Source organism: Telopea speciosissima, chromosome 10 (genome assembly GCF_018873765.1).
Source record: "Telopea speciosissima isolate NSW1024214 ecotype Mountain lineage chromosome 10, Tspe_v1, whole genome shotgun sequence".
In the NCBI taxonomy this organism is placed as follows: domain Eukaryota; kingdom Viridiplantae; phylum Streptophyta; class Magnoliopsida; order Proteales; family Proteaceae; genus Telopea; species Telopea speciosissima.
In genome coordinates this window covers 48,228,812-48,256,474 of record NC_057925.1, presented here as the reverse complement: position 1 = coordinate 48,256,474, position 27,663 = coordinate 48,228,812, and the positions used below count along the sequence as shown (strand labels likewise).

The following is a 27,663-nucleotide window of genomic DNA, read 5'->3' as shown; positions in this document are numbered from 1 at the left end:
AAATTTGCAATCTTATGAAATGTGGGAACTGGTATATAACTTCTGATTTTGCTTCTTACCAGCTTTTCTTTCCATATATGTAGCTTCTTATCAATGTGGCAGTTTAATCGAAGCCGTGGAACTTAGAAATGCTCCTACAAGTGCCATTAAAGACCTGAAAAAGGGAACAGACAAGGCCACAATGACTGCTAATCAATAATAAACTCCGAATCTGGAGGCTTATGGGCTTATTTTTTTAATGACATGGAAGCCGATTCTCAAAGCACTCACGATTGGTGTAATCATCAATGCATACTTTGTTATCGGATTGACCAAAGTGGTGAATATTGCTATCTTCGAGCTACGTTTCCCAGTTGGCAGGTTCAGTGTCACTTGAGAATACACATTTGATCCATACATAAGATATCCCAATATAGCCATTGATGCGTAACTCATAGTACAGACAACAAAGCAAAGCAACAAGACCTGCAACAAGAAACAAGGTTAAAAATAGAAAATTAAAGCCTAGGCAGCCAGAAGCTGTTCATTTCAAGGTTAATTACCTCAACATTCACTTGACAAATTTCTAGAAATTTATATAGAAAAGAAACAGAAGAAATTGATTGTATTCCTTATCTCAAACATGTAGTCCTTATGAAATTGAAAGAGGGATAAGTTAAAAACAGATCTACAAATGGGAATATGCTTGATTTAAAGACTTGCTTCTAATTACCTTAGAAAACTGATGTTGGTGTTTCATTGAAGTATTAAGGTGGGGAAAACTGGATGAGCACAATAGCTGAAAGAATACAAACTAACAGCAGTAGGGATACCACTCAAATTCAAAAGCCTTCCTTTTCCATGAAACCCAACTCCATCAACTTCTCCAGTCCAGAAAACAGAGCCAATGATAACTTAATAGCATGGTTTCTTATTTTTTTTTCCAAAGCCATTGGACTAATGGAAAATGAGCTCAAGGAGAAGAAGTTCTTCACTGTGTTGGCAGCACAGTACAGAAGATGAGCAGCCTTGTGCTGGTCAATAGCATCAGTCTTTGATAGTAATCGACCCCAACAACTAAAAGAACTTAAAAAATAATAATAATAAAGACAAGGACATTTTGACATTACATACTAGATAGCAATAGTTGGTAATATCATATCAGTTCAGCAGTATGAATCCTGATGGATTTGAACCATCATACCCTGGAATTCCCAGGTGCTATACCATTTTGAGCTAAAGACTCACCTTAAAAAAAACATGTTAGATCTCAATCAACATCTCCACCAAATTTTCAGGTGAAGTTTTTGGTCATATTCTAAAATAGCAGTAGCAAGCAATGTTATTCATGAGAACAAGAAAAAAAAAATGATTCCAGTACTTGATTTCATACTTCCACTGATTAGACAAAAGAAACAAACCTTTAAACGGGTTGAACCCTCCATCATGAAGGCATAAGGTTGTCTGCCAAATTTTATTAAGTTATTCAGTTGCCATTTTATCCATTTGCTTTGTCATTTACAAGAGATCCATTTTGGTTCTACATACTGGTTAGCAGGAAACTTTTCAGCTTGAACAGCAACAGTTGAGCTGGTCAAGTGAGATAAGATTCTTTTACACTTATCTCCTATGGCATGCTCAACAGAACTCTTCAAGTTAGGGTGACAATTATTGATCTGACCATCAACTTTACATAAACCAAACAAAGAGGGTATTGAAACTCTAGCAAGAAAGGTGAGGAATGGGAAGGAGATCATTTATGCAGAGATGGTAATATGGAACCATAGAACAGATAATAGGAACGATTGGTCAAAGAAACAGTTACTTTAGATTCATGTTTATGTTATATCTTAAGTAGAAACAGCAATGACTGAAGCCACACCACATCTCAAGGCTTCTGTTTCTTTAGTACCTCCTCCACCACACCTCATCCCTTTTACTTTAGTATTTTCAAAGTCTATATTTATTAAAGGACCTTAGCTGGGTATATGGAAGTTTAAGAAATTTTCATTTCAAGTTAGTTTAGTTAGTGAAGGGTAAAGATTTTGCAATGGGTTTATCTTCAGTTAAAACCAAGTGGCTTGTCCTTAAAAGGTTTTGATCAATCTCAGACATTACCTACTATTGTAAGATAAATTATTCAGAGAGAGAGAGGGGGGGGGGGGGGAAGACATGATGTGCACATTAACAGTAACGACATGGCACAGGATGTCTGAGACCTGCAATGTACTCAAGCTGTCAAACATGATAAACTATAACCAAATGGCCTATATTTTAGTGCTTTCATGGCGACACAAGAGTTTGAGAGAAGTCTATGTTAAAAGGGTAATCATGAGGGCTAAAAAAAAAGAAAACTAGATAGAGAAGGAAAGAACTGAGACATTCATTTAGCTGACTATCTGGTGTAAACTAGAGTCAGTGATTTGAACACAGTACAGGTTACAAAGTTGAGGCAAGAATAGGCCTTCCAACAGAGAGAGCCTCATTGTCTCGTTGCAGGTTACAAAGTGATATTATGAAATTAACACAATAACATGATCATGACCTCAGTGTCTAATGGAGCAGGAAGTGAGAGCCTCAAACATTATAGAGAGACAACCAAACCATGAGGCCTGGTCTTAGAGCCTCATCCACCAACCCACTATCAACATCTGTCAGCTGTCTCATTAGTCAGGAAGTGAGAGCCTCAAACACCAGAGTTTATGCATTGAATTTATGCTTTCAGTACTATCCATCCTTACATCTTGTTCATAGTAACATGGACCCAAGGATTTGGAACTCAACCATCCACTAACAGTTCACAGAAGAATATTCAAACTGAAGTTATGATTAGATGAAGATAGCAATGGTCTGATTGAGTTCTACACAGAAACCAAACCAGATCACCAAATAGGGTGTTCTGATTAACAAAACATTGAATTCTAATATCCTACTTCATAGTTGGGGAGATGAGAAAGATGACAGAGAGGTAACCTTACTGTAAATTGCAGCGGGAATACCTTCTTGAGAAACCCAAGCCCCAACTTCTATTTGCTATCATATCAGATTATGGGTTTTCAAACATTGCTCACAAATCCAGATTTGTTGCCTCTGGTTGGAACTTGGAACTCTAGAGATTTTGCCAGTTAGAATAGTTGCAATCATGAAAAAGATGGAGTTTCCAAAAACTGAAGAGAATCCTAGAACGGGAAAACAAAACATATTTCTGTTTTTAGTATTCAATCAAATGGTTTTTTTTTCACGTAAAAAAGAGTACAAAATAATAAGGAAGAAGTCAAAATTTTGATAAGTGATATGGTTCCTTTCATTGTTCTGTCTTTCTTTTATCCATGCATCATTTATTCTCTTCAGTGCAACTTCTAGTGATATGTCCAGCTTTGCTACCTAAACCAGCCTGGTTCAGAACAATGGCATGAAGATCCTGGTGATATGTTCAGCATTGCTACCTATACTATCGAATTCCACAAATCCAATTCTCCTTCTCTTGTGGGTTTCTCCAAAAATGGACTCAAATTCGTCCAGCAAAACAATCCTCCATTCCCTTTCAAACACTCAATGCCAGCTTTCCTCAAACCTTCTATGATCATTTATTCTGTAAAAGCACATCAGCTCCAAACAGCCCACTAGAGAGGAAGTGAGGATTAGGAACATCAACATGGACCTGAGGATTTTCCTCAAAATATCCACCCTGCTTCCTGATTTCCCACCCTGTTCAACAAATATAAGAAGAATAATAAAAAACTTACAGCAAGAATATTAACAAGAAAAATAGATAAATAAATAAAGAGATAGCAGACTAAGAAATATATATTATGCGCAATTATATGAAACTAAGCCCCTACATGGTTTTAATCTAAGAAGTAAGACAAACAATGATACAACAAAGGCTATCTAGCTTCTGGCACATTACTGATTCTTTCTTCCTAATCAAATCTTGGTGTGAAGGAACAAAAGCAGATATCCATATAATGCATGCAAAATGGAGATAGAACACTGGGGGTTAGAAGGAACATGTATTAAGACAGTCCATCAGAACATGAAATTAAAGCACATAGATAGCACAAAATTACAACAAACAGTGGCGCTAAAAAAATGATAACAGTATTAGAATAAGATGAGAGGAAAAGGTTGTAAGAGTCCCGATGGGTTCGAACCATCATCTCCTCGGAACAAACCCAGGTGCTCTTCCTTTTTGAGCTAAAGACTCATATACCTCCATAGACCATTATAGTTAAAGCCTATAATAAAAATTTAACGAATCACACATGGAATGATGTAAAGACCAAATAGTTCAAAGTTCAAAACAGATTCTTTCTTTAATTGGCTTCGATGATTAAATAATCAACTAACCGAATCATTTTTGGTGCACTGATCTAGGAGAAATAAAAAAGGAAAACTTGAACTAACAAGTAACATGGTTCTACCAACTAAGAAGCAAGAACAGAGGAAATGAAACTGTAACTAACAGCTTTAATCCATTAAAAAAAAGGACTACATTTGTTGAACAATCCTTGATTAATCTCTGCTATAACTTGGCTACAATCTGCTTGAATTTTAATGAAATCAGTTCCTTGATTAACAAATCTACTTAGCACACATAACATGAAGAAATCAAAGTAACATATTTACAGCATGGCTTGAACCACAAAATGTAAAAGAAATATTACTGTAAGAAATTTAATTCATAGGTCGGAGACCTCAGATGATTATTCCCCCAACAAAAGCACTAGTGACAATGAGACCACAAAAGAAACAAAGAATGAAATGGCAAGCACCTGAAGGAGATCTACAGTAGTATACGGATCAAAAAGGGAAAAAAATAAAAGAAAGAAAAGCTTTGAAACCGCATCTTCTACAGATTTCTCCTAGGTCTTTCACCTAATTTTTGCGAGTAGATCAAACCTTCTCAGTCCCTGCAGGGAAGAAAAATTAAAATAAATCCTTAAGAAGAACGAATAAAAAGACAGTGAAGGGAAAGATTATAAGCCGAAGATCATTTGACACGAGAAAACCATCAAGCACAAACACTAACAGTGATCGGCAGCCATTTTTGAGGAAATAAACAGAGGCAAGCAGATAAAAAAGCTTATAGTTTTTTGGAAACAGATTCCCCACTCGTAGTGGATATGATTTCTCAGAGACAACAATTACGAAACCCTTGTTTGTGTCGATGAGAGCAGGTGTAGAGGAGTGAGAGAGGCTCTCACATCAGGTACTTGAGGATCGAGATTCAAAAACAGAGTAAGAGAGAGAGAGGATTCCGTCAGGGTCTCCTGGAACACAGAGACGAGGCGTAAGAGAGGACGTCACCGTCAGGGGACTTTACAGACTTGAGGGCTCACCGTTAGAAAATTTTCCGAAGATGATCTTTATCACCTCCAGTTGGCCGCCCGGCCCAGTTCCCCAGTTCCTCTAACAAAGGGGGGCTGAAATGACCATTCTACCCATGCCCAAACACTCTGCCCGGATGGGATCCACCATCCCCCTATTAGAGGAACTGGGAACTGAGCCGGTCAGCAAACTCGAGGTGATAATTTTCCGAAGAGAAAGTTTCTACGGAAGGATACCATAGTCATATTACGTTTATACCCCTTAATTCAAAATTCAGACCTTATTTTCCTATTTTTATTGTATTCCAACTAATACTGTGAATTGATCTTTCTATCCCCAAACTTTATTTCCTATCTTGTCCTCAACTATATTTCAACAAGGGTAGTTGATGTCTTGTTATGTTTGGCTAAATAACAGACCCTTGTCATGTTAATAATTCCCATAATGATATATATATTTTTTTAATTTTGTGTTAAGATTGGTTAAGGGAGTAATGGCTTTTACAAGTGTTATTTGGTGTAGTAATGAAGGTAATGACATTATTGTAATTACTGCTAAATGAGTAAGAAAGGTTTTACCAAAAGCCATAGTTGTTACAAAATTGTTCTCAAAACAGTTTTGGAACAGATTTGCCAAACGATCAATTACAAACGAAAAACACTATTCTAGATCAAGAACAACAAAAGATGGTTCTAGGAAAAAAACATCCTTTAACGATACCAAACACAGCCTTAGTCACTAAGGATGGGAGCTTACTGTTTTTATTTAAATATTTTCTTTATTTAAGGATAGAAGTGTTACCATTCACTAACCCTCTCCCCACTCCCCCTTTATCCTACACCGATAGAGATGGTGATAGGTCAAATTAGAGTGAAATCAAAGTCGAGTATCAATCCTAGGGAGCCTAGGTAATACTAGAATAGTATCTCAATCCGTTGTGTGGATGAGAATTAATTTGAAAAAAATTCAGACTTGCGGTAGAGCAGTTAAAAGAATTAGGAAATATTTTATAACTTCAAATCAGATGTCTAGTTAGACCTCTTGATAATCTTACGAGAAATAGTTTTTGGTATTTTTCCGTTCCAAGAAACGGGAAAACACCCAAAAATCGCTTGATAACGATGTGGTTTTTGTGAGTGTTTTTAGAAACATGAATCAAAATTTATGCTCCCTGGAAGACTTTTGACAGAACATGTTGGACATGTTCTGTCGTTCGGTGCTGAAAATTAAAAGTTGTGCCCGATAAACTGCTCACGCCTCTAACCTCTCTCTCACCTCTCAACGTCTCTAACCTCTCTCTCACCTCTCACGCCTCTAGCCATTGAAACCTTATACAACCTGCAACTCATCTTGGAGGTAAGATCGACATCGTACTCTATCCTTTTCTTTCTCTCACTCTCTCTCTCTCTCTCTCTCTCTCTCTCTCTCTCTCTCTTTCTGTCGCTCGCTCTCTGTGCGCGATTTGGTTCACAAAAACCCTAAGAATCATGGTTTCTGTGTTCATCCATTGGAGTGAACTGAAAGCCGTGGTTATTAGGGTTTCCCACTTGAGAACCTTCGCGGCGAAGTAGGAACCCAAGAAACCTTCATTGTTGCTACAAACTTCAACAAAATCATCGGTTCGATATGCTTTTGCCATTACTAGAAACGAGAAGACCTCCCTCACTGAAAGCCCAATCGAAGGGAAATTTCAGGGTAGGTATCCGAATGGACTACCCTCTTAAGTACAGAGTACTTATTCACCCAAAAGATCAAGCCAGAAATAAAGCCAAGCCACTGAAATCATACCTAGTGGTAGAAACAGAGATCAGATTTGATTTCAGTTTGATATATGACTGCAGGGTTAGATTTAGGGTGTAAGAAACAAGGGCTAGGGTCGCACAAGAGAATTGATTCAGACCTTAGAGTTTGGGATGGAAAGATGAATAATTGAGAAGGATCTATGTCTCTCTTGTGGAACCAGATCAAGTTGGGACTGAACAGAACAAAATAAGGATGCATGGGTAAGGAAAAAATAAAAAAGGAAAGAAATTGAAAGGAGGAAGGGAATCGTACCAAGAGGAGAAGGGAAGAAATACAAGTCGGCCAAGTCAGCGACTCGCCAAGCAAACACACACAGAAGGTACGATCCATTGATAAAAAGATTTAAAAGCAGGTTGCAATTGCGGACAAGACCCATAATCAAGAGAAGAAGAAGAAGAGGAAAAAGTGAAGAAAGAAAAACGTTTTCCAGAACAGGTTTTCCAAGCGGGTCAAAAACGGTTTCTTAGCCCAGAAAAGAAAAAAACTGTTTTGCTGTTTCTCGGCACATAACCAGAATAGAAACAACAGTAAGGTTATCAAGCGGGCACTTATAGTTTCTCTTTCCAGAAAATGAGAGATGTATCTTGGGTCCTAGGCCCTCACCTGGGTGGCAGCTCCCATTTTCAGTTAGATATGTCCTTTTGCGACATTAGAGCATCATATTCCATAGGTACCCGTTCCAATGTACGACCACGCATGCTTGTTCCTTTAGAGGTACAGGATCTCTCCGATCACTATCTCTACAGTGACATCTCCGTTGGGGATTTCCCAAATACCAAGCTGTGATTCTGTTCTGAATATACTCTAAGATCAATTCTAGCAAAAGTTTACTAAGCAGTGAATTTGCTCTAAAAAATATGGAATCCCAAAAAAGTAAATCCACCCGGAAACAAGGAAATGAGAATGTAAGTGTTACCAATCAGTCCCCAAGCGGAATTCCACTCCCAAACTGTTCTCGCGAATAAAAATCAATGGAATCAGGAATAGGGAGTGTTAGCAATCAGGTCCTAAACCAATTCAATTTCTGATTATGTGTTTTGAAACCTTTATACAAACTCTTAGAGGCTGTTTGATAATACTCTAAGAAACGTGTTTTTCCATTTTTCTATTCTAAGAAATGGAAAAACACCTCAAATAGTGTTTGATAAACTTGTTTCGTTTCTACTATATTTTGAAACATAAATTAAAATTTATTAGCCAGAGAACGGGTTTGAAGAAACAAGTATGATTTGTTTTTCTATTGCTTGTAACAAATTGAATAAAACTGTGCCCGGTAAAATAAGGAATGGGGGGGAATCGTTTGCGATAAGAAGAAACTCAGCGTGTCACGCCCCCATCCCAACAAAGGATAAAATACATTATAAGGGGTGACTAGGACGACGCTTGTCATCCTACTAAGCTGCCAGGATCACTGACACAGTGTCCCAACGCACAGTCATAACTAATATTAAAATAATATAATATCAAAGTGCGGAAAGGAAGATATTACATTCCAAATGATCAATAGTTTTGCGGAAGCGTATAAAATCAATAGTTACAAGATGATCAAAGCCTAGATGATAAATACTGTAGTTAATCCATTTTTCATTACCATCTAATAATGATCAACAAGGGTATAGCAGTAAATGTTTATACATGGGCCTACGCCCTAAAATAAGTAGAAGGGGAACAAGTCCCTAGAATTCCCACGGCCCGTAGGCGCAATCGTCACAAGGACACCCGTTGCCATGTTCCTCTAACACAGCTTCCGGCTCCTCCGTACCTGCATCATAATCTAAAAATTGTGTACACGAGGGGGTTAGCTCTCCACTGAGCCAGTGAGGGGATGGGGATGCACAAACACACAATTCACATAGTCCAATGATGCATGCATATGTTAAGTAAATTTTCACCTAACATCACAACTAAGTCGGAGGTATATGCTCTGTGACAACTCGGGAGACACTGTGGGTCACTTAACTTATCGCCACAATGAAACCTCAATTGTCACATGGGACCTACGCCGATCGAAGCCTCCAAGACCACTCGTGGCGGACCCCGATAACCAATACTACCATGATCGGCCTCTCCCACCTCCACGAGAATCCGGTGTCGATTACCCAACACCTAAACCCCTGTTGGTAAGGGTCGTAGCATAAGGGTGTAAAATCCTAGCCACAGCTACATGCAAGTCCTATCGTCCCGAGAGGTAATCCGGGCGCATCAACTTTTCATCTGGTTTAGTTCCCGGTTACCAGCACGGCACGACGCATACAGTTCAACATGACATTCAACATAATTTTTTCATAAATGTATATAGTGTTTGGGGTTCCGGCACCGATACCCACCGGCACCGAGACCCATCAAGGTACAACATTACCAATCAACATCATAACATTCATATATAAAAATATGCAATATGCGCAAGCATGCTTAATAATTTATAATGATGACATAATATACAATGCAATAATAATATCAAGCCCAAACAACCAAACCCACTCACAACGTATACGCCAAGCACCAAGATTATCAGTTGTCGCCTCGATCAAGCAATAAGCCACAAGATGAATATATTAACCTAAACAAAGAGTGAAATAAGGTTAAACGAGCGAAGGGAAAGGATCCCCAAAAGGTCTCCCATAATCACTTAAGTATAAGGTTTCAGAAACAAAGTGGTTGCAGGAGTGGTTTCATGCCCAAATTCTGCAACCACATGTAAATCCTAGGAAACCAGGGGTTCAGGACAGTTTTAGTCAAGGTCGGTTGCAGATGTGGTTTCAGAAAACTGAAACCGAGTGTAAATCCTAGGAAACCAGGGGTTTAGGACAGTTTTAGTCAAGGTCGGTTGCAGATGTGGTTTCATAAAACTGAAACCGAGTGTAAATCCGAGCTTCACAGGGGCCTTCTCGGGAAGGTAATTTCAGGGTGGTTTCTTGCAGGTCTGAAACCACATGTAAATCCTAGCTAACCAGGGGCTTAGGAAGGTCTCTGCCAAGGGTGGTTGCAGGTGTGGTTTCTCAGGTCTGAAACCACATGTAAAACCACATACCTGCAGAATCGAAAATTGAAGGGTTTCTTGCTAGGGATTCATTTTCTAAGGGGTTTAAAGGTAGGGAGGCTTCAAGAAAGCTTCCTCCTAAGTCCATTAGGGTTCTAAGACCTCATTAGGTCCATGTAATCCCATGGATTTAAGAGGAAAAACAAAGAGAACCTAAATTAGGACATAATAGGGTAGAAACCTTAAATTTCTTAAATGGAAAGAGATTACTTAGGCTTAGAGGTTGTAATGGAGTGAAATAACTCCACCATAGTCTAGGTTTAGAGGTTCCATCGATTCCTTGGGTTCCAAGAGAACCCTAGGTCGAATCTCTCCTATTTCCCAAACCTCAAAACTCAAAATAGATGAAGAGATGTGGGTTTCAATGGCTTACCTTCCCCAATGTAGAAAAGCTCCACGTAGAGGGCTCCACAAGGTGAGGTTCCAAGCCTTCAACCAAGCTTTTCCATTCCTCCTTCTCCTTTTCTCCTTCTTTCTTTCTTCTTTCCTTCTTTCTTCTTTCTTCTTTCTCCTTTCTCTCCTCCACGATTTAGGTTAGATGGGAGAAGAAATGAAAATGAATGCTTCTCCCTCCCCCCTTTGTCTTATTTATAGAAAATGGGCTTGGGTCCTTTAAGTTAAATGGGTCAAATAGCTAAATGGGTGGATCCAAGATAAATGGGTCAAGAGGGCTTAATGGGTTGACCCATGGTCTTATTTAGGGTACAGGAATAGGTTAACCCATCTTTGGGTCAAATAGAGTCAAATGGGCCCTCAAGTTGAATGGGCCTCTTAACTAAATGGGTCTGCCCACAGGTTTCAAATAGAAAAGAACCCACTTGGGGATGGGTCCATCCACCATGGGATTATAACCCCATCACACGCTCCCTTAAATAAGTGGGACCCACAAATAGAATATTTCCAACTCAATTAAAATAGCCCGGGCGGTCCAAATCTTGACCCGCACTTCGAGGGCATCGAGGGAAAGGGTAAATAAATAAACTTAAGGGCTAGAACTTACTATTTCCTTGTCATGGTTTGTCCCTATGACCCCGAATAGTTTCCTCCACAGGTAAACCCGCACTGTGGTCAATAATTTTGTAGCTGGGTTTGACCACTAGTGAGAACAGCTCACCAGCATACGTGACAGTGATAACCACACGTCACGGGGAAAAATAAAAATTAATTATGATCCGGGGTGCGGGTATAACACAGCGCCATCATCATCCTCAAGCTCCAGCACCATGTCTACTCCATTAATAAGGAGAAACATTAGCGGGAGTTTCGAACTTAGAAAAGCCAATAATAAAGAGGAGAGACGATTATTTACCCCCTAAAAAAACGAAGAAGAGAGACAATTGACAGCAAATGGGGAAGAAGAAGAGGAGGAAGAAATCTATGTAGAAATGGCAGTATAAAGGCGGCCTTGTAATAGTGTTGGAAGATAGACTGTTAACATTTTATTGATAGATTGCCAAATGCAAACCATTGTATTTCTGAAAGAAATGGGCAGTAAACAATTTTCTTTTCCATTCTAAAACAATTCCATAGACTCTTTTTAGGTCAAATTGTTTATAAGAAATTGAAGGAACGAGCAGATCAATATGTTGCAAAAGGTCTTGTTAGAACAGAAGAGAGCAAGGAGAAAATTGGAGGAGCAGATGATGTTTCATAGGAGATATACCGGATAGAGAGAGTATCAATATTATTCAAGGAATTGATGCTCTCATCATTCTTACAAGTGTCGTGCCAAGGATGAAATCCGGATCTAATCCAAGGAAAGGTGGGAGGCCCGAATTCTATTTTGAAGATGGAGTATACCCTGAGCAAGTAATTGGGTCCATAGTTAGGGATGTAAACGGATCGGATTTGGCTTGGGTAGTGCTATATCCGCATCTGCATCCGCATCCGAGTAGTTTTCGGAGGGATTCGGATAGTGTTAAATGGATACGGATCGAATATTTTATCCGTTTACATATAAATATAGCTTTTTGGATAGCCATAGCCTATCCATATCCGTATTCGTTTAGCTTTCGGACAGATTCGGATAGTGCTAAACGGATACGGACACAGATACGAAAATGGGTTTCGGCTATTCATTTACATGCCTATCTATAGTGCTATCCTGGAATTTCAAAGAACATAGCAAGCTTGATTTTCTACAACTTTTTTGATCTTTTAAACCAAAAAGGTTAAAAAAAAGGGAATTTCGGTTTGATCAAATTGTTTTTTCTTTGATGGGAATTGAATATCTTCTTCCTAACCCTACACAAGGGGTTCTTCTTCATCTTCTTCTGTTTCGTGGAAGCGAGTTCTTAACCCCACCGTTTTCCTTTTCTGGAACAGGCTTATCAAATATCCCAAAAACTGTTTCTCAGCGTAGAAACGGAAAAAGCTATTTCTTTTGTTTCTCAACACAGACACAACACAAAGATTATCAAACGGTACCTTAGTATCATGACAAGAAAAAACGGTTCTTTGATTTCAATTCCTCTCAAAATTAGGAATTGGAAGTGTTACCAACAAGGATCTAAATCTTGATACAAACTTCTAGTCATGTCAAGAAAATACATATATTTCAAACCCTACCTAAACCTTGATACAAATTTCCAGTATCGTGACAAGAAAAAATGATTCTTAGATTTCAAACCCTCTGAATCTCGTTTATTAAAACCTGTTCAAGACTTCTTATTACACTCCGTGGGATTGTTTCTGATGTTCTTTTGCTTGGTAGAAACACAAAAAAAAATATGAATGTGTTTGATAAGTCCCCATTACACGTTAAGTTGGAATAAGACGGAGTTTGTTGTTGTTATGTTTGGTAGGCCTCGCTAAACCCACATCTAAGCACAAAGTGAAGAAACACATAAAACGAAAAATAATTGGTTCCGGAAGCAGAACACAGGAAACAAATCGAACTACCGAACCCAGTTGGAGACGCAATTTGCGAGCCTTGTGGTCTTCCTATAGAGAGCAGAGAGCATTCGCAGGTGCTCTCCCTTTTCTCTCTCTCATTCAGTTTTCTTCTACGACGCCGTCGCCGGTCATTTATCGACATCACGTCTAGCTCCCCTCTCCCTCTCCGGTATTTTCTCTTTCTCTGTTTCTCTCTCCCATCTCTCTCTCTTTCTCTCTCTCTCACACACACACACATATCTTCTTTTGTTTAGGCTTACGAACTAAAACCGTATGCCTCTCTTCCCTACCTCTCTCCCGCGTTTGTCTTAAATTTTGTCTCTTTCTTTTTATCAGCCCTGAATTTCCTAATTGTTTCTGTTATATTTCTTTCTTCTTCAGTGTTAGTAGATTTCTCTATTTGTAAACAAAGATTAAATTTTTTGTATATGGGATTTCATGGTCAAAGGAATTGGAGGACAACTGCTAGAAGCAGTTTGTACTTGGTAGTGTTGATAGGGGTAAAGCTCATCCTACCAAATTTCTTGTCAATTTTGTGTATCTTTTCCCTTTTCACCTATTGTATTTCTATTAAGAACTTGCATATTTTTCTTAGCCCTTTTAAGTTTGATATCTTTTATAAATCTTGTGTAAATCTCTGGTTTTAATTGTCAAATCTGTGGATTTGATGATTCTTGATTCTGCATGTTCATGATCATCTTCCATAGATGTTTTCTTAATCAAAACTGGAATATTTTTTTGGAAACCATTTCAAGTTAGAAAGATGTTGAACGGAACCAACCCCGGATTTCTCAATTCTTCTAACTCGGAATGGATTCACACCACAGATTGTTGCTAGTCCTGCTACTGTTCCCAAGTTTCTGATCTTTCAGAAGGTTAAAATTGAGCTCTTGTTTTATGAGTGTGATAGTTGTACAATTGTTGGATGGGAAACATAAGATCAGATTAGTGGCACTGCTGTAGATTTCTTGTAATTGTTAACTCAAGTCTTGTGCGTTGTAGGATGTTTAGTTTAGTTGGTTTAACAAATTATTTTTGGTTACCTGGTCAGTTTGGTTGTCAAAGGGATCTGGTTCAAGTGGATAACCAGTCCATAGGCTTTATGGATGGATTGTTTACTTCATTGTAATGAATGTTTTTGGTTGAGATACATGGATTCCTGTGGTATTTTTTACTGACTCATGTCTTGCGATTTTTTTTTTTATATATTAAAGAAAGTAGCAGAATACAACTCAACAGCCAAAAAAGTTGTCTTGCTATTTCCTTGGCTGCACCAAAGTTTTTTGTTGCTTGTGCTATTTCTTGCTGCTTCCTCTATATATTCTGCTATTCTTGTTGAGTTCTTTCCTTCTTTCTTGCTGGTCATACAATTTTGCTTATTCCTTATTTCTTGATCGTTCTTTTAAAGGGTCCTTAATCTTGAGTTTTTTTTTTTATTATCTGTTTTATTACTGTTTCTGAATTTACTAAAAGTTTTCTTGATTTCAGTTCAAGAAATCATTTGCTGTCCAAATTATTACTTATGATTTGAAGAGAAATGACTGTCAGATTTTGTGCTACAATAGAAGTCACTCATCATGTACCTGCAAAATCTCAAACAAAGTGAACTGTTGCATATGTTTCTCATGTTATGTTCTTCAATGTCGTTTAAGAGTGGCATTTTTGTAATTGTTTGATATTCCAAACTTGCCACATGGCCAGTATAACTAGTGTAACAGTACTTTTATAATACAATGCAAAAATCCTACTTAGATCGTAATGTGCTCTATAATATTGAAATTGGTTGTCATAGAAGTGCCAAAAGTGCTTCTGCTAAAGTGCCTTTCAAATGCATATTGTTTCTTTTCTGATTCAGAAATACTTCTTATGTCCTATTATCAAACGCGAATCTACTCCCGTAGAAGTGCTCCCCCATAACAGTAACATAAAAAAGCACTTTCAGCTCAGAAACAATCCTGGAAAGTAGAAGTTTTGTCAAATGGGGCCGTGGCCAGAGCAAGCATAGACTCAGAGAATGATTCGATTCTGTAAGATTGTTCAAGAATCGGTAGAACTTGGTCGGAATTCACCAGATTTGATGGATGAAGAATTGGAAATTGTCAGAATCATGATTGGTGGATCCCAAGATGAATCTAAGATACTAGATTTTAGCATATTTTCTTCCTTGATCGATCAAGACAGAACACCCATCTTCCATCTTCTTAAACTATTAGGTCTGCTGTTCAGTTACTGGTTTTGATAAAGATTTGGTACGTTGCTTGTGTTAGTTTAATCTCGTGAGACAAGTTAACCTCGTTCTTCAGTATTGAATTTTCCGAATCAATTATCTATTCGGATAAAATTTCTAATCTGGGCAGTACTTTGTGTGTGAAAGTTGAAACCCTTTGAAAGCCAAAGTTATAAATCCTAATTAATCTCTTCCTATGTTTTTAGATCGTTTGGTATCAATTCCATGGACCGAAATCTCGCGAGATCTCGCCGAGATTCTCGGTTTTCCAGGAATCCGAGATGAGATGCATGGCGAAACAGGAAGAAGTCAATTTATCGGCGAGATCTGGTCTCAAAGAGGGTTGAAAAAACAGGAAAAAATCAAAGGAAAATTGCAAGATCTCGGCAAGATCTCGGGTCGAATATGGGTCTCGGTTATGGCTTTGGGTCTGGGTCATTTTTACCCAAATAACTTGTTTTAACTTAAACTCTTTGAACTTCTAATTCATTTGGGGCTATTCTGTCGACAGAGAGCCTTTTGGTTCTCTTCTTCTCTCCAACTCTCTTCTTCTCTCAATCTTCTCTTCTCTTCTTCATTATTTGGTTGGATTTGAACATTTGGAAGGTGAATTTGGTGGCAAAGTGAAGATTGCAGCTCAATTTTGGAGGATTGCTCAAGTTTGTGAAGGTTTTTTGAAGGTAAACCCATTTTCCCTAAACCTATTTTTTTGAAAAAAAATTGATGAAATGTTGTTAGATGGGTGTGATTTTGAGTTATGTTATACAAGTTAGGCCGATCTATGACTTGATGGAGGCCGATTTTTTTTGGGTTATTAAATTATTTATTATAATTTCTAGAAAAAAAATTGATTTTTTTCAAAAAAGAAATTAAAAAAAAATAGGATAAATACTTATTGCTTGGATGTGATCTTGATGTATGTTAGACTAGTTTGCATGCTCTACAGCCTCATGGGGTCATTTTTTTTTTCACCCATTAAAAAAAATTTTAATTTTCAGATTTAATAATAATATTATTTAAATAGTTAAAAAATATATAAAATTAAGGAAAAATACCTGTTTTTGTTGAAAAATTATGCACAACAATTGTACATAATATCCAACTTCAAATGATGTCAAATACATCATTATATTATAATATTTTATATTTAAAGGTATAATTATTTTTTATAAAAATTATAAAAATTATTTTTAATTAATAAATAAATACTAGAGTTAGGGAATAAATAAGAGATAGGTATTTGATTATTGTAGTAGCTTCATATTATGTTTAATAGTTATAAATACAATACTTTAAGTGTTTAATACCTTACTTTAAATCTGTAATAGTTACTAATACATGTTTTTTTATGTAACAGTGTAAAAAATACGATATTTCTTACACAATGGGGGATATAGCATGGTTACATGGAGTCCCAATGTCTGAGGACAAAAAGAAGTCAAAGTGTAACTACTGTGGGAAGATTCTAAATTCTGGAGGAGCAACTAGGCTAAAGGAACATTTGTCTGGTCTGGGCAAGGATGTTGCCAATGCAAAAATGTTCCGAGCCAAGTGAAACTGGCAATTGCACAAAATATAAGAGGAGTACGGACAAAGAAAGCTGAGAGGGAAAGACAATAAATAGCTTTCGATGAGGCAGTGCTAGAGAGGTCTGGTGTAGACATCCATGGGGGAGTAGGAGATGATACTGAATGTAGGCCTACACCTGGTGAGTTCGGATCAGAGGCTGAATGGAGGATTTACCAGCAGACTTTGGTAGCGAGTAGGCAAAGTTTTCATTTTGACAATATAAGAGCATATGAGCAAGCAAGAGGAGCTGGTGGATCTGGCTCAGCTGCATCAGTGCAAGAAGATGAGAGGAGGAGAAGTGCTGGCACAAGAGATATCCCACGGCCCCAAGCCCGACCACGAGTACGATCCCCAAATATTATCTTATTAATTGAATGTTTTGTTTGAGTTCTATGTACATAAATTATGTCATTAATGTATATACTATGCTATTTTAATACGTCACCGCCTACCAACTAAGGGTCCGATGTAAAAGTCATCTTTGGACTTTGTTTTTGCAAAATCTAATAATGCCATTGTGTTTAAATGGCCTAAAATAGGCTGTATACCAATTTTCAGACCCAACAGAGGTCTAAAACCCACCGAGATGGGCTTCCGAGTCGAACAAAAAAAAAATGCAAAAACTCGCCGAGATCTCGGCCCAACTCGGTTTTTTCATGGGCCGAGATGGCTCCGAGACCCGAGTTTTCAAACCTTGATCAATTCCTGCCAATGGATTATATTGGTTTTGAATGGGATTTTGAAATTGATTTTATCTTTGCTAGTCAGTTGGTGTGCCTTATAGTGCTGCATAGAGAACTAAAGGTGCTGCTTATGATCTTTTAAATTGTACTGAGTGTTATGTGTTGGTAGATTTGTGTATTTAGCTAACTAAAATGGGAAGCTTGCATTGGACAGTGTTATGGTTCTATTACTGAGAACAATTGCAAGATATTTTAGACTTAGTTAAGAACTAATCTCTTGTAATGTTTTCCTCTATTTCCATCTTTCTACTGGGTACTCCACTCATAGAAGGGAAACTTTGCCTGCCATGACCGCCTGAGTTTGATTTTCTGTTGTTCACCTCTCTCTCTCTCTGCTTCTAATTCTGTTTGCTGGTTCCACTGAGGTTAATATTTTTCAGTTAACCTTTAGCTTTTCTCATCCATGTCATCTTTTTGCTGGTAGTGGTCATGATGAGCACCTGTATTGACTAGTTATGCTCTATATTCTAAAAAGCTTGCCCACATGATTAGATACTGAGGATGTAAAGCAATGCTGACATTCAGATAGAGATCAAAAGCTAGTAATGGTTTCTGAAAACAAATACTGCAAAAAAGTGAGATAGTGTTTTGGATGAAGAAACCCATCTAATTGCATGCTTTTAGGAAAAAACGAATTGGACCCTATTTTGTCACTTGTTCTGATTTCCCCCCTCTAAAATGTGGAAGAGCTACAATCCTCTAGTTGAGCCTGTTTGAAGTGTCCCTGGAACTTCCATTTTGATTCTGTTCAAAACTCCCCTCCCTCTCAACCGGAAAAAAAAGAAAGAAAACCTCCTTCTAAGGGGATTGATGTAGATCGAAGCATGAAGAAGAAAGGAACCAAAATTGAATATATCAAAAAGTTACTGTTCACGAATTACTGTTTATGTGAACAGTACCCGACTTACTGTTCACGTGAACAGTGTCACAGCCGTACTGCCTTGTGTGTGAATGCTGTTAGAAGACGATGTGGCGCCTAAGACCAGATTGCATGGAGGAAAATATTTACTAATTACTTCTACTTCCATGTAATAGCTAGATATAGTTTCTAATTTCAGATTTAGGAAGTGGGTTTAGCTTTTATTTAGAAGTTTCTATTTTTTTTAGTCTAAGCTAAGTTAAGAGTGTAGATTTTAGTTGTTTTTCTTTTTGATTACTTAGCAAAGTCTAATTACTTGTAACTAAAGTCTCAATTCTTCTAGAGACTTTCTATTTTGGGTTCAATCCTGTAGCCTATATATATTGTAATGGTCTCTAGAGGCCTCCAGCCGATTTGATGAATGAAGTTATGTTTCTGTTTTGCGATGCTTTGTCCTGAGAGAGGCAGAGAAGGGTGAGATGCCTAGGCTGAGATAGCCAACCCCCTCCTATCCCTATCCCTATCCCCTATCTAGCCTTACATTAGGTATGCAACAATCGGATGTGTCTTTTAAGGAAAGATGTATAACGTCTAGCTTATTTACAACAGCATTTTCAGATGAAGGATTTGGGTGCTCTCCGCTACTTTCTTGGTATTGACTATTGAGGTTTCTGTAGCAAAAAAGGCCTCAGTTTTCTCAACGAAAGTGAGTCCTTGATCTTTTGAGTGAAACGGGGATGTTACGTTGTAAACCTATAGATAGTTCTATGGATCCTCATCTCAAGCTTGGAGCATCTGATGACAAAGATTTTGATGTTAAGCATTAGTATCGAAGACTTGTCGGCGTCACGGTCAGACTAGTGTTGTTGGTTTTTCTGATGCGAACTGTGTTGGAGCTGATGGCGATAGAGGGTCCACTATAGGGTATGGAAAACTGGAGTTTCTTAGCATTTTACACTATAAATAAGCAATAAATAATGATTGCAAACTAATGTCAGGTAATTACTGTCTTCAAGGCAACTATGTGATTAAATCTTCATTGGCAAGTGCAATAGCAAACCTGCCAATAAGTAATAAGAAGCAATTTCCCAAGGGGGTAGCTTAATTGGCAAGGGTCATACCCCAACCAAGAGGTCTGAGTTCAACTCTCCTTGGGGCTTACCAATTAAAAAAAAAAAACGAAACAATTAAGAGGGATGAAAAAAAAATCTAGGTATTTCAAATGTTCACTGGCAAGTGCAAATTTTTACTTATTTAATCACTCCTAGGTCGTTTTGGAGTCTAGATTGCATCTACTTTGGTTTCGGCCAAAAAAATCAGAGTATAAAGTTTTCTTTCAAAATTTGGAATTTTTTGGGTTTTTGTAGCCTATGTATCAACCGTATTGGTCCCGTATAGATACATATCGGTAGCATATCGGAACCTTATCGTTTTGATACAGTTCTGTACATAAATGTGTATTGGTTCTATGTTGTATTTACATGGCCGATCTTCATATGTATCGCCATATCGGTCATATCGAGACTTGACATCATGGATTTATCTGCATCAAGAGTTCTTGTTCAATTGCCTGCCTAATGGATAGAAATTTCAAGGGCACAATCTTTGCAACGTGCAAATATTGCCTTACGAGTTTCATGGTCTCTATCTAGTTGATAAAGACTGTGTTTTCCATCATACATGGCATCTTTCCAGAGAGGTTGGGCCTTGGTGCAATGGTAAGGTTGCTCCATTGTGACCAAGTGGTCACGGATTCGAGTCTGAAAACAGCCTCTTTGTGAAAGCAGGGGTAAGTCTGCGTACATTATGACCCTCCCCAGGCCTCGCAGTGGCAGAAGCCTGGTGCACTGGATACGCCCCTTGTTTATGGCATCTTTCCAGAATTCTCCCTATACCTCAATTTGTTGTGATTTTTTTTTCTATATTCCTTTTCCCCCTTCATATGAACTCTTTTCAGCTAATCAATTATTTGTAGAAAAGCCTCTGATAGTCTTTTGCCATTGAGTTGTCCTTGCATTTTTAGGTAGTACATTGAACTATTAAAATTGCTAGTTATTGGGAAGTTATGAAATTGCGCAATTTATTCTTCCACAGTGTTGGAGTTTTATTGCTTTCGATAATTCTACCCGCCTTTCTGCATTAAATTCTTTTGAGCTTCAAATTGTCTACATTTATTTTAATTTGAGTTTAGACTATACTCATCATGCTTGTCCCATAAAGCTTTTTTTTTTAAAGTAAATAATTTTGGATAAAATTTTAGGATTCATTATTGGGAACGAGAATGTGGTTTATGGGTTTCTCAACTCATCACAAGCGAGATTTGTTGAAGTACTCTGTCTATAAGTTGTGGAGCATGGATCTTCCTTGTGTTAGTTCATCATTCGTGGTCAACCTGGGTAACTACTAACATGCTTTCTCAATTGTTATGTACTTCTTTTGGGTCTGTGATATTTTGGTCAATTGTGCAGCTCTTTCCCCTCCCTCTCAGCAATCTTAACAGTTGTGACAATAGGTTTTGTCCACTTCCCTATTTTAAATCTAAACTAATACTCTGTATTTCTGGAGCAGGGAAGCGTTACAAACAATTTGAATCTTTTGCAGTATATTGTACTACTGAGGCAGTAAGCAACAATGATGACAAGGGCATTAACCAGATACCATTGTCAAAGAGCTTAGCCTGTTTAATCGATGAATCTTCTACTCCTACCAAGACAAGGCAGAAGACCCGAATGGAATTGAAGAGGTTAATTGAAATGCGCATCAAGAAAAGAGTGAAGGAGCAATACATAAATGGAAAGTTTCAGGGCCTAATGAGAAAGGTTATTGCCAATCCAATGACTCTTTGTGATGCTTACCAATGTATTAAGCTCAATTCCAATGTCGATTTAGAATCAGATGACAATGATATGCCTTTTGACTCAATGGCAGATGAGCTCTTGAATGGGGGTTTTGATATCCATGCCAACACCTTCTCTATCTCAACAAAGGGGGAAAGGAAAGAGGTCTTGGTCCTTCCTAATTTGAAGCTGAAGGTCATCCAACAAGCAATCAGTATAGTTGTAGATGTTGTTTATAGGCCTCACTTTTCTAAAATTTCTCATGGCTGTCGGAGTGGAAGAGGTCATCTTTCAGCATTGAGGTACATCTGCAAAGAGATCCATAATTCAAATTGGTGGTTCACGTTACATGTGAGAAAAAATGTTGATGACAATGTTCTCACTAAACTCATCTTAACCATGGAAGAGAAGATTGAAGACCCTGATTTGTTTTCTATCATCCGTAGCATGTCTGATGCTGGAGTGCTGAACTTGAAATTTGGGGGTTTCTTGAAAGGCCATGGTCTTCCACAGGAGGGTGTGTTATCTCCTATTTTAATTAATGTATATCTTGATTTATTTGACCAAGAATTTTACAAAATGTGTATGACGTATGAAGCTCTTGATTCTGATGTTAACGCCTCTGAAGATGGTTCCAGCTCCAAGCTGCGTAGTTGGTTTCGAAGGCAGCTAAAAGACAACAACAAGAACAACAACAACAAACACCCAGGTGATATGAATTCTGGTTTAAGATTACATGCTTGTCGCGTCATGGATGAGATATTTTTTGCTGTTTCAGGCCCCAAAGATGTTGCTCTCAAGTTTAAGGCTGAGGTGCAAAACTATCTTGAGCACACATTATATTTAGATGTGCATGATCAGATGGAAATCTTGTCAACCAGTGATCCACGTGGTATTCGGTTTCTTGGCATTGCGGTGAGAACAAGTGAGAGAGAAAATCCCTCTGTTAGAGCTGTTCATAAATTGAAGGAGAAGGTTCAATTAGTTACTTTGCAGAAACAAGAAGCCTGGGATGCTGGGATGGTTAGGATCGGGAAGAAGTGGCTTGCTCTTGGTTTGAAAAAGGTTAAAGAGTCAGAGATTAAGCATTTGGCTGATAGCAGCTCTGTCTTGTGCCAAATTTCATGTTTCCGTAAAGCTGGGATGGAGACAGATCACTGGTTTAAGGTCTTATTGAAGATTTGGATGCAAGATGTGAATGCCAAAGCTGTAGACAATGAGGAGACTGTCTTATCCAAGTATATCGCAGAACCTTCCATTCCAAAAGAACTAAGAGATTCCTTCCACAGTTTTCAGAAGTGTGCGGAAGAATATATTTCCTCTGAGACCACTTCAACTCTCGCGTTGCTGCCCAATTCCAACTCCAGCACCCAATCTACTATCATCATAGAAATTCTGGCCCCTGTTAATGTTATCAAGAAGCGTCTCTTACGATATGGTTTGATCAACAGTGAGGGACATGCCCGTCCTGTTTCTGCACTCATCTTGCAAGACAACATCCAAATCATAGATTGGTTTTCTGGTCTCATCTGCCGGTGGCTTAGGTGGTACAGTAAATGTGACAACTTCAGTGAAGTTAAACTTATGATTGTTAATCATGTAAGGAAGTCTTGCATCCGGACACTGGCAGCAAAGCATCGACTGCATGAAATTGAGATTGAGAAAGTGTTTGGGTCAGAGCTTAGTGTGCTCCCATCTAACCTAGAGATGGAGATAGAGATGACACATGAGATATCAGAATTTCAGGTTTTTGATGCTGATGAGGCATTGATGTATGGCATTTTCTCTAGTGGCTTATGTTTACTATCTCTGGCAAGAATGGTAAGCCAGGCACGGCCTTGCAACTGTTTTGTAATAGGGTGCTTGGTTGCAGCACCATGTGTTTACACTCTTCATGTGATGGAAAGACAGAAATTTCCAGGTTGGAGAACGGGATTCTCTACAGCAATCCATCCCAGCTTGAACAAAAGGCGAGTTGGGCTTTGTAAGAAACATGTAAAAGATTTGTATTTAGGTCATATATCACTTCAATCCATTGATTTTGATGCTTGGAGATGATGATTTTCCATAATTGTTGCTTGGCTGCACCAAGGTTTTTTGTTGCTTGTGCTATTTCTTGCTGCGTCCTCTATATGTTCCTCTATCCTTGTTGAGTTCTTTCCTTCTTTCTTGCTGGTCATACAATTTTGCTTATTCCTTATTTCTTGATCGTTCTTTTAAAGGGTCCTTAATCTTGAGTTATTTTTTAAATCTGTTTTTATTACTGATTCTGAATTTACTAAAAGTTTTCTTGATTTCAGTTCAAGAAAGCATTTGCTGTCCAATTGATTACTTATGTTTTTGAGAGAAATTGCCTCTAATCTGTCTTTCTATTTTTTCAATCTGACGTTATATATCAACTTTCTTAACCTAAAGCTTGATTAACTTATTTTATCTTTCCACCCTATTCTTCTTGCTTTCTTCTATTTTTATTGGAAAGTCCAGATACTTACCTGTTGGCCTCCCTAGCAGTCTTAGTTCTTCATGGGGTTTTCTGAATTCTTCTGATTGATTTTGTCTTTGTCCTGCTACTGCTCTCATTATATTCAAGAGGTCTTACTTTTCTTATCTTTAAATGCAATTTATTTTTTGAGGTGGGGTATGGATGACATGACTGTCAGATTTTGTGCAACAATAGAAGTCACTCATCATGTACCTGCAAAATCTCAAACAAAGTGAACTGTTGCATATGTTTCTCATGTTATGTTCTTCAAAGTCGTTTAAGTATGGCATTTTTGTAATTGTTTGATATTCCAAACTTGCCACATGGCCAGTATAACTAGTGTAACAGTACTTTTATAATACAATGCGAAAATCCTACTTAGATCGTATTGTGCTCTATAATATTGAAATTGGGTGTTATAGAAATGCCAAAAGTGCTTCTGCTAAAGTGTCTTTCAAACGTATATTGTTTCTTTTCTGATCCAGAAATTCTTCTTATGTCCTATTATGAAACGCGAATCTTACTCCCGTAGAAGTGCTCCCCGATAACAGTAACATAAAAAAGCACTTTCAGCTCAGAAACAATCCTGCAAAGCAGAAGTTTTGTCAAATGGGGCCGTGGCTAAAGCAAGCATAGACTCAGAGAACGATTCGATTCTGTAAGATCTTTCAAGAATCAGTAGAACTCGGTCGGAATTCACCAGATTTGGTGGATGAAGAATTGGAAATTATCAGAATCATGGTTGGTGGATCCCAAGATGAATCTAAGATACTAGATTTTAGCATATTTTCTTCCTTAATCAATCAAGACAGAACACCCATCTTCCATCTTCTTCAACTATTAGGTCTGCTGTTCAGGTACTGGTTTTGATAAAGATTTGGTACATTGCTTGTGTTAGTTTAATCTCGTGAGACAAATTAACCTCGTTCTTCAGTATTGAATTTTCAGAATCAATTATGTATTCAGATAAAATTTGTAATCTGGGCAGTACTTTGTGTTTGAAAGTTGAAACCCTTTGAAAGCCAAGGTTATAAATCCTAATTAATCTCTTCCTATGTTTTTAGATAATTTGGGATCAATTCCTGCCAACAGATTATATTGGTTTTGAATGGGATTTTGAAATTGATTTTATCTTTGATAGTCAGTTGGTGTGCCTTATAGTGCTGCATAGAGAACTAAAGGTGCTGCTTATGATCTTTTAAATTGTATTGAGTGTTATGTGTTGGTAGATTTGTGTATTTAGCTAACTAAAATGGGATTTCCTAAAAGTAGCTTGCATTGGACAGTGTTATGGTTCTATTACTGAGAACAATTGCAAGATATTTTGGACTTATTTAAGAACTAATCTCTTGTGATGTTTTCCTATATTTCCTTTCTACTGGGTGCTCCACTCACAGAAGGGAAATTTTGCCTGCCATGACTGCCTGAGTTTGATTTTCTGTTGCTCGCCTCTCTCTGCTTCTAACTCTGTTTGCTGGTTACACTGAGGTTAATATTTTTCAGTTAACCTTTAGCTTTTCTTGTCCATGTCATCTTTTTTCTGGTAGTGGTCATGATGAGCACCTGTATTGACTAGTTATGCTCTATATTCTAAAAAGCTTGCCCACATGATTAGATACTTGAGGATGTAAAGCAATGCTGACATTCAGATAGAGATCAAAAGCTAGTAATGGTTTCTGAAAACAAATACTGCAAAAAAGTGAGATAGTGTTTTGGATGAAGAAACCCATATATTTGCATTCTTTTAGGAAAAAACGAATTGGATCCTATTTTGTTGATGTCAATCCACTTGTTCTGATTTCCCCCCTCTAAAGTGCGGAAGAGCTACAATCCTCTAGTTGAGCCTGTTTGAAGTGTCCCTGGAACTTCCATTTTGATTCTGTTCAACACTCCCCTCCCTCCCAACTGGAAAAAAAGAAAGAAAAGCTCCTTCCAGGGGGATTGATGTAGATCGAAGCATGAAGAAGAGAGGAACCAAAATTGAATATAGTAAAAAGTTACTGTTTATATGAACAGTAGCCTACTTACTGTTCACGTGAACAGTGTCGCAGCCATACTGCATTGTGTGTGAATGCTTTTAGAAGACGATGTGGGGCCCAAGACCAGATTGCATGGAGGAAAACATTTACTAATTACTTCTATTTCCATGTAATAGCTAGATATAGTTTCTAATTTCAGATTTAGAAAGCAGGTTTAGCTTTTATTGAGAAGTTTCTATTTTTTTTAGTCTAAGCTAAGTTAGAGTGTTTATTTGAGTTGTTTTTCTTTTTGATTACTTAGCGAAGTCTAATTACTTGTAACTAAAGTCTCAATTCTTCTAGAGACTTTCTATTTTGGGTTCAATCCTTGAGCCTATATATATTGTAATGATCCCTAGAGGCCTCCAACCGATTTGATGAATGAAGTTATGTTGCTATTTTGCAATGCTTTGTCCTGAGAGAGGCTGAGAAGGGTCAGATGCCCAGGCTAAGATAGCCAACCCCCTCTTATCCGTATCCCCTATCTAGCCTTACATTAGGTATGCTACAATCGGTTGTGTCTTTTAAGGAAAGATATCGTCTAGCTAGTACTGAGAAAAACAGAAGAGTTAATGTAAAAAAATTCCTGAACCAGTAAAATCCAGCAAGTGACTAGCACAGACAGGATCACAGAAACAGGGAATATAAAACAGATATAGGAGAAAAATTATAAGTTTATAACTCTGGACTGAGATATCAAAACAAGCTAAATACCTGGTCGAGTGGCATTTCTAGTAAAATAACAGCCCAGCAAAACATGGTGGAATTCTTATTACAAATCATGGAGTTGTTGAAGTGCTATATGGAAAACTGATGGCAAAACCAGAATTGATTGTAGACCAGTAATTCCTTACATAAGAAGAACCAGAGTTCCTTTGAGAATAAAATCAGGAATTAGTGTGCAGAACTAGAAGCTATTTTGAGTGGTATTTTTTATGCAGGAACGCTTCCGTGGATGGTCCTAATCCGTTTGGGAATCCAGATAGAGATGAATTGGTTCCATTTGTTTTTTGAAGTCTAGTAGGATATTAATAAGGGAAAATTACCTAGATCCACTAGATAAGAAAAAGTATTACAAAACAAGTAGGTTTGATTTTGTTTTACACTTACTTTTCTTGTAAACCTACTTGTTTTTGTTGTCTCGTCATGAGTCTTCTCTGGTCGAAATTACCAGTTTGCTGGACCCTTTGGTGACCACCGTAGATGGTAGCTGGTAACCTAGATCTTTACGGAAATAGGTGGCCGGAGTTTGTACACTAATCCAATTGGTTCTTATAAGAACTAAATACATAAGAGAAAACCAGACATTTATCTGGGGCACCCTATTACTATGGTATCAATAATAGACTGTCTTCTCAATTGTCTATAGAAAAGAAGGGATGTTGAGGATGAAGTTGCATTTGCCAAATGCAAGGTACGTCAATTACATCAAATAGGGTATAGAGCTGTGGAGGGCATGGTTTCAAAACTCAGAATTGGATTGGGGGATCAGCTGTTTCTTAAGTAATTTAGTTTCGTTTTCATTAAAAAAAAAAATCTATCTTTATAAAGCATGCTCTTGTGCACATGTTCTACAGAGCCCATTTACTTGACCACTAAATGGCTGCCCGTCAAGCTACAAGAGAAAAGATCACTTGACCGGTCACCTGATCAAGCACCAAGGGAGCTTTTCAATTTTCCTGTCGAGAACTGCACTCGTAGGTTTGCATTTCAAGGTAATATGAAGCAGCATGTGAAGGAGCTTCATGAAGAACAAGAGTCTTCCTCTTGCGACACTGGGGGTCAAAAGCAGCATGTTTGTAAGGAGTGTGTAAATGTGTTTGAATTTGCTTCAAAGTTGAGGAAACATGAGGATTCCTATGGTAAAGTATGTTTACTGA

At 37.8% G+C, this 27,663-nt stretch overlaps 2 protein-coding genes and 2 long non-coding RNA genes across 5 annotated transcripts in view; 3 read left to right on the top strand and 1 right to left on the bottom strand.

The window, feature by feature from the left end:
* Positions 1-238: 238 nt before the first annotated feature.
* LOC122643021 lies at positions 239-888 on the bottom strand. Its single transcript, XR_006330145.1, has 2 exons — positions 713-888; positions 239-465 (listed from the first exon to the last, which is right to left on the bottom strand). It is a non-coding gene; the product is annotated as an uncharacterized LOC122643021 (long non-coding RNA).
* LOC122643022 lies at positions 858-20,308 on the top strand. The gene is made up of 3 exons (XR_006330147.1): positions 858-868; positions 7,529-7,534; positions 20,231-20,308. It is a non-coding gene; the product is annotated as an uncharacterized LOC122643022 (long non-coding RNA).
* A 392-nt stretch (positions 20,309-20,700) lies between these two features.
* LOC122641789 (nuclear intron maturase 4, mitochondrial) lies at positions 20,701-23,354 on the top strand. Of its 2 annotated transcripts, none has more exons than XM_043835089.1 (2): positions 20,701-20,842; positions 21,015-23,354. In XM_043835089.1, exons 1-2 carry the CDS (start codon positions 20,728-20,730, stop codon positions 23,339-23,341), a joined length of 2,442 nt encoding a protein of 813 aa, XP_043691024.1. In that variant the 5' UTR covers positions 20,701-20,727; the 3' UTR covers positions 23,342-23,354. The 2 variants fall into 2 exon arrangements, with proteins under 2 accessions (XP_043691024.1, XP_043691025.1); XM_043835090.1 differs by having other exon boundaries at positions 20,793-20,901.
* The window catches only part of LOC122641791, a 31,150-nt gene continuing 24,265 nt past the window's right edge, over positions 20,779-27,663 (top strand). Inside the window, exon 1 of the mRNA XM_043835091.1 lies at positions 20,779-20,789. The gene's annotated coding sequence lies outside the window, so the exon portion shown is untranslated. The remainder of the gene's footprint in view (positions 20,790-27,663) is intronic.